The sequence below is a fragment of the Eurosta solidaginis genome, chromosome 3, assembly GCF_040869045.1.
Source record: "Eurosta solidaginis isolate ZX-2024a chromosome 3, ASM4086904v1, whole genome shotgun sequence".
Classification (NCBI taxonomy): Eukaryota; Metazoa; Arthropoda; class Insecta; order Diptera; family Tephritidae; genus Eurosta; species Eurosta solidaginis.
This window is the reverse complement of record NC_090321.1, coordinates 267,465,756-267,473,315: the sequence shown is the minus strand read 5'-3', so window position 1 is coordinate 267,473,315 and position 7,560 is coordinate 267,465,756. Positions and strand designations below refer to the sequence as shown.

At 38.9% G+C, this 7,560-nt stretch overlaps 1 protein-coding gene across 2 annotated transcripts; it reads right to left on the bottom strand.

Annotated features, from left to right (window-relative positions):
- Positions 1 to 4,640: 4,640 nt before the first annotated feature.
- Positions 4,641 to 7,211, bottom strand: LOC137245536 (ATPase inhibitor mai-1, mitochondrial). Of its 2 annotated transcripts, none has more exons than XM_067776359.1 (4): positions 7,058 to 7,211; positions 6,834 to 6,912; positions 6,380 to 6,518; positions 4,641 to 4,982 (listed from the first exon to the last, which is right to left on the bottom strand). In XM_067776359.1, the coding sequence occupies exons 2-4, from the start codon at positions 6,881 to 6,883 to the stop codon at positions 4,854 to 4,856; spliced, it is 318 nt and encodes a 105-aa protein (XP_067632460.1). In that variant the 5' UTR covers positions 6,884 to 6,912; positions 7,058 to 7,211; the 3' UTR covers positions 4,641 to 4,853. The 2 variants fall into 2 exon arrangements, with proteins under 2 accessions (XP_067632460.1, XP_067632461.1); XM_067776360.1 differs by having other exon boundaries at positions 7,104 to 7,145.
- Between the last annotated feature and the right edge of the window lie 349 nt (positions 7,212 to 7,560).

The following is a 7,560-nucleotide window of genomic DNA, read 5'->3' as shown; positions in this document are numbered from 1 at the left end:
AGTCATAACATCAATTGAGCTCTTAGCAGTTGACCTTATGTCACCACATCAAACTGTCATATATGTACGACACTTCCTTTATGCCATAAAACATTTCAGTAGATTACAAGATTTGTTCTTTTAGGTCATCCTGCTCCGCCCCCTCTCACACTCCCTAGTCCCATGAGGAACTCGGGGTCGCCAGGCTCGCCTGTTATATATGTGCTTGATACATTCATATTTATAATAGGATTCGCCTCGCGTATGTGAGGTTGACAATTGGGTTGGGGAGGTTGTGAAGTTAAAAAGCTTTGTATTGCGCCTATTAGCCCCTTGAATTCCTGTTTAAAGGCTTCGCCATCTTATGCGAAAGCATAAAGAAGGTTCTCCGTTGAGTTAGGAGAAACTAGTGGAAAAATATTGCCTTGATATTTCCAATTATGGTAACTTATCGCGAAGCAGAGATGACTTGCATACCCTGGGGCCCTATTCAGTAACTGTGAGTTTTAAAATGTACACGTTTTCTTCATATAATTTGTATGAAAGAAAAATGTACATTTCAAAACTCATAGTTATTGAATAGGGCCTCTGCTCCGTAAAGCACAAAATCGTCTAGGCGGCTACGTGCCAATTAATGTTTATGAATAGAGAAACAATAATTCGATCGAATAACAACATACATACATAAATGTGAATGAAGAATGTAAACCACCTCTGTCAAAAAAGAAAGACAAAAACGCCAACAAATAACCTTCCAGTCGGTGATTTCCAAAGCTGGCTTGTCTTATCAGCTTAGCTACATATATACAAAAATGCGGTGATTCCCATTAGCGCTAGAGCCGTAAACAGAGATCAATATAAAAGCTGATGCAAATTGCTATCAGCAACAGAATACAAATTGGATTTGAAAGTAAAAGACACGACGTCCTATCAAATAGCTTAGTCAGAATTGAGTTTAAGAGCAGTCAAGATGAAAGTTGTTGCACTATTCAGTATCCTGTTGATAATTGCAGCCATCTTTAATGGCGCTACAGCATCCAGAGATGCGCGCCCCGTGCGTCCAAGTAATAGTGCACCGCCACCAAAAAGAGAAAGACCTATTATTTGGGATGGGCCTGTAAACACTGGGAGGTCGAAAACTAGGTACGCTTAAAACCTGAAAATAAGTTTATTATTTTAAATTCGGCTATAAGAATTCCGTCCAAATTTGTATACTAAGAAAAATATTGATTTAAGATAATAATTTACAAATATGTAATTGATATAAAAAAAATATTAATGAAGTAATAAAATATAAATGTATGCAATTTAATAACATGCTTTTCGATATTTTATTTGTATACTCAGTTGTGCTTAGCACACAAAGTATTATAGCTTTGTTCGTATAACGACAGGTTTGCGGCATGTCCGGATCGAAAGAGAGATATACAGCTGAATTCAGTAAGCCGTCTATAGTGCCTATTAGAGACTAGTTGGGGTGAAAATCAGTTTTGAAACAATTTGGTGTTCTGAAAGCTGTCTCGCGTCTCCAGTATCACGTAAGCGATCACTAATTTGTGAGCTGGACCGGAGCAGATCACAACCATGAAAATTTCAGAAAAAGTATGAAATTTATTTGCCAAAAACGTTTTAAACATTATTATTCCAAGCCAAAACACCACACTGCAACATTTTGCTGCCCCCCAGCGGGTTAGGGGGTCAGAATATACCCGCGGTAGATATGCCTGTCGTAAGAGGCGACTAAAATACCAGATTCAAGGGGCTGTGTAGCGCAACCCTCCAGGTTGCCAGCGCAATATATAGCTTCTCCAAACCCAATTGTCAACCTCACCTATCCGCGGCGAATCCTGTTTCACTAACAGACGAGGCTCTGGCGACCCCGATCGTTACCGAGATGGTCGGGCTAGCACCTTAATGGTGCTGTGTTACCGGAGGGTACCGGATCTGTATCCGGCAAAGGACCATCACATCGATAACACTCCCCAAAGCCTTCGGGTAGCAACCTTATCGCTACAACAACAACAGCAACAACATTTTGCTAAAATGCAGTGTTATATTACTTGTATAATGTTAAATTGTCGTTTTGGTGAAATTTGTTGATGTGGTGAGTTTTCTTGTGACTTTCGTTTACTGAGTACCGAAATCATCTCAAGTCACAAAAATTGTCTCTAACGGAAAATCTCAAATGTAGAGACTTGAGATGAGACTGAATTCAGCCAATAGAATGAGTTTATCTTACCTTTTACCAAAGGTCCTAACAAAAATGAAAGAACACCTAACATAGACCTAAGTATGTAGTTACAATATCGCTCGTTCTATTTTAAATTGATATAACGCAAAATTTTAAGTATTCGGGAAACTGGTACACTATCGGCGTGTCGAAGCTGAGGTGGCGACCTTCCGGAACGCATGCTCACCTTACTGGACATCCCTCTTTTCTTCTTTTTTGAAATCATCCGCTTTTCAGGGGTGATTAAATTAGCTGGATGCTGTATTGAAAGGAATATGGGCATATGGTCAGATGCTAAAGTAAGCATCGGCTGCCATTCGACGCAGTTTATGAGCCCTGCGCTGACGATAGAAATGTCTTGTAAGCTGTTACCGTTACCTGCAACTCGAGTGGAGGCATTACCGTTTATCGTGCAGAAAGCCGTATTGTCTATTTGCTGTGCTAGCTGCTTGTCTCTGGTGTCCACTGGCTAGCTGGAGTGCCAGAGGTCGTGGTGTGCGTTGAAATCGTCAAGACGGGTTTCGCGCTGATATCATGGCGATAGTTACTTGGATAGCAGGTGACAGGAGGATTTTAGATGTTATTTCTAGGTCAACATCACCCAACCGGATGATGATGCCTTTTGTTTCTAAGGTTTTGTCGATTTTGAAGTCGCCTTCTTCAATAGGAAAAGGAGCTGCTATCAGAGTTGGCAAAACTTATATAGCTGTGCAAAATAGCGGTGAGCAACGCCGTCAGCTCAATTGGAATCGGACAGGGCCTCTTCCAGGTGTTTGAAACAAAACAACGTTTTAGACAGCATGCCCCCAAAAGCTCTAGAACAATATTCTATAAAAGCGTGCAATTACAGGCGAATGATGCGCCCATTGATACCATCGGCCTGAACACCAGCACCATAAGTGCTGCAAACTCCAAAATGGAAAAGAAGCGGAAAAGATGGGTTTGATGCTTAATGAGGACAAAACGAAGTGTCTGTTGTCATCACGCAAAGGGACAGAGCACTTATGTCTTGGTAACCATGCCTCTGTTAGAAGCTATTATTTCGAAGTAGTAAAATACTTGACAATAAAAGCTGCTTTGGACTAAGTATGCGATTGGAAGGTAAATTCCTCTCCCGGTTGACGAAAATTAAGCTTACAAATCACTTATCGTACTCGTGCAGGAGCATGGGCACTGATAACATTGCGCGACGGCGAGTACAACAGGCATCAACGTAATCCAGCGAATTAAACACAGCGGCTACGATGGCTGACCTTGTTATGCGACTTAAAGATGATGGTCCGTCAAAGAAGGTATTTTTATTAGAACCCGTCTACGGAAGTAGAGGAAGGGGACGGCCCCACTCCACTGGAAGGGCCATGTGGACAATGATTTAAATTCCCTTGGTTGGCGTCTAACTGTTTAAAGGGCTAGGCGCCAATCAAGTATGTAATCTAGAATGTCTCATTTCGTAATAGTGAATACGAAGATGCTCTCTTATTTACATGGGTGAAGGGCTGCATCAACTAGTTGTCTGCTGGTATATCTCGGAGCGTGAAAGTTAAACAGAGACTGCCCGTTCCGCATTTAACTTAACTTCTTTATGTTGAGGATTTTCGCCTGCATTGTAGCATCCAATCGCCATTAGGTAGCATCCCGGTGTGTGTCCCTCCGTTAGCCACTTGTGGAGGTTTGCACATGCCCGCACAGATATTGAATTTCGTGGCATATAATACATTTATGCTGAGATATAGGGATAGGAGGCGAATTGTCTTTTTGTTCCTCCGCATCGTGTTACGATCCGTGATGAAAAACCATTTTGTTAAAACCCAATAGCTCTGAAATTAAGAATTGGGCTAATAACATACACACATATGTAACGCCCCGTAGTATGTGAACTCGTCTCAACTCGTATTAATTAGATCCATTATTGACTGGTGTTTTCATAAGAGCAGTTTCATATTTATCGTTTGAGTAAAAATTGGTTTCAACCCGTGTTCGTAAAACGCTTTACGGCTCCGGGTTCTTCACCTCCTCTACTTTCTTTTCAATAAGGCTTCAAAACAAAAATTGGTGCGGTATTTCCCGTGCAATCCAAATTTTTGAGGCCATTTAAACCTACTCGGAGACTAACCACATCTTTGTCCTTTTATGGGATACCTTTTTTTCCGGCAAGTGAACCAAAAATACAATCGCTCGGTAGATTGACGTCTCTGCCCATCATTTAATTTTTATATACACACATATGTAAATTCTGAGGTGTACGAAGTTTGCAGGGTCAGCTAGGTCCTGATATTTTTGATATTAACTCAACTCTTAAACCTTCCCTAGACTTCCAAAAATAATTAAAAACCAAAATTAGCCAAATCAGTAAAGTCATCCTCGAGTTTTAGCATGACTAACGAATAACAGGTGCTTTTTATAAATTAATATTAGATGTAAATGACTAACATGTGTTTAGTGTTTTTAGTTTTATTTGTACTGCATTTTCTTATGTAAAATAGCAGGAAATAAACAAAATACATAAATATATCAAAGTAACAAAGATGAATTGTTTAAAAATACGGAACATAGGTAATTGGTTAATCGCTTTTTTATCTATAAATACAATTGTTTCAGATAGTTTCTGTCTTGATTCCGTTAGTTTCGCTTCTGCTTACGAGTTTTACTTCTTGATATTTTGGAGGAATTCCTTGTGGCGTTGAATGGCTTCTTCGTGCACCTTAATTTGCTGAGCATGGAATTCTTCTTGATGAATTTTATCGTTCTTTAAACGTTCCAATTGTTCTTTTTGCTGAAGAAATAAATGTCATTAAGTTTATTTGGAAAAATATTTATCAATTTTGAAGAAAATAGATAAGAAATGAGACCGTTGTTGTTGTTGTTGTAACAGCAAAAATAATCCCCGACTGATTAGGGAAGCTTTACAAAATTGGGACTATAAAATTCGAAAGTATAACTTCTATCGATTACTACAACAGTCCGAAATGAAATTTACTGTGCCGATATACTAATGCCTATACCGACTTTCATATGACCCAGCAGGTTAAGGGGCGTAGAATACACCTCTTACTTGTCGTAAGGGCGAAAGAATACCGAAATGATTCAGGGGTTTGATCACGGGGGGGGGGGGGTGGCCAAGAAGGTTCAATGTGGTCATATTAAATCGTTTCCGATATGGTCAGGCTTGCACCTCATGCTGCTCGCTACCAGAACTTATCGCATCTATATCTGGCAAAGGACTATCAACATCAATAACACTTCCCAAAACCTTCGGAGAGTGTTTTTATGGCTACAACAGCGACTTCCATACGAATGATTTTCTATAACCCCGTAGCACAGTTTTACATTGCGTATCACAGTTTACATGAATCGACTATATGCAACTTTGGGTTTCAATCAGAATTGTAGCTTGCTCGCGCCATTTTTTAAATTTAATTCTCTGGAACATTCATTTACAGTTTTTAGGAGAAAAGTTTTCACTCAAACTTCCATCCCACCTCAGTGTGTTCTGGGAAACCACGTTGTGTTTCAATATTTCGTGAGCTTTCTCAAATGTTGAAAATGTGATATCAGTGTGTTCAGTATCTCAGTAAAATATGCATATTTTCTTCTTGTATATAAAATTTTGACTGAAAATCGTATTTTATATCATCAATCAAGTGTTTATGCCAACACGTATAACATTCTAGTCTATAAGTTCCATGAAGAACTTGGGGTCGCCAGGAGTCTCGGCTGTTAAGTAACTACGTATATGATACAATCATACTTGCAACAGGGCAGAGGGAAATCCTGTAGGCCACGTTGACAATTGGGTGGCGGAAGCTGTGAAGCTGTAAAGCTTTGCTTTGCGCTTATCAACCCCTTGATATTTTCGAACTTACAACCACAACAACAAAGTACAGAAAAGAAAATAACTGCAAAAAGTTCGTACGCACAAGTGTAATTTAATTCAGTGTTTTCGTTCGATGGAGCAGGCGTAGTGCAACATGTGCCTAAGCTTTTTTAGGGTCACTACGTGCCCCAGGGCTTGTGACACTTTTATTACGCCCTAACAATAATTGATATTACCCCCACACCTCCAATACCTTGGCTCAGCCTTAGCAATCCTAGCCATAAATACAATCTGATATGGACCAAATAATTATATCACATACATAAACAAATGGCATTTTTTAACATTCAATTTACCTTCTTGTAAAAATATTCTTCTTCACGCGCAGCTTCCATTTTCCCGAAAGCGCCGCCTGCTTCACGGATTGAACCACCACCGCCGCCACCCTTACCGGCACCACTACCTAAATCACCAAGTTGACTCATTTTGGCAATTCTGAAATTTAAAACAACAAATATTTACCTTATTTATATCTAAAACAAAAGTTATAAATAGGTAAATTACAAAAACTGATAAAAAAATAAGCAATGAAATTGGCAAATTTATGGCGAACATTACATAACAGGAGAACATCATCGAACAAATTCAATTAATTCAACAACAGTTTCAACAACATCAAAAATAAATAAAAAAAAAAGCTCAAAACTCTTATTGCGCCACAATCGTTAATTATAAAACAAAGGATCTAAAAATAACACTTATACTAAATTATTTTTTTATTCATAATAAGACCTGAGTCCCGATACTTACTGCATGCCGTTGGGATATAGAAGACCTGCGTTTCGACGTACTACAAACATATTTTTATTTTTTTATGGACAGGAATCACCTGAAAAGGAATGCGGCTATTAATATAGGTTTTAGGTTAATATAGAATTTAATATCATCTTCAACCAAGAGTTGCTTTTATAACAAATGCTTGAAAGCAAAAGGAAACCCCTGATTCATACTTAATTATGTACATCATAACTTACAACTATTTAAAGAAATTATTCAAAATATTTTCACAAGATAACTTAGAAGTTGTGACTTTTGCTGGTTAAAAACGAATATCAAATACTCTTAGAGCTTGTAGGAAAATTTTGGGCTGGAAAGACTTTCCAGCCTTCCAGGTTGATTGTTTTGATTCTTTTGTCGCTAGATGGCACGTCTCAATTATGGTGTGAGCGCATAGCAAACGTCACTAACAGAGTGAAACAGAGCATAATCGTTTCCACATATCATCAATGACCCCAGGTATAATTCGAATTAAAGTGCGGACACACTACGCGACATCGCATAGGGCTGCTGCCATTAAAGTGTGAATTGTTGATATATATACATATCGAATGCTAAGTGGAATATAAACGTATCTCCGTTTCGAGTACGCCACATCTCAAAAAGTTTGTGATTACTGCTCTTTGCCAGGATTTGTTTCGAAAACGCGCCATCTCAGAACTCGGTTGAAAAACGCTCCATCTATTTCGAAAAATCGCCG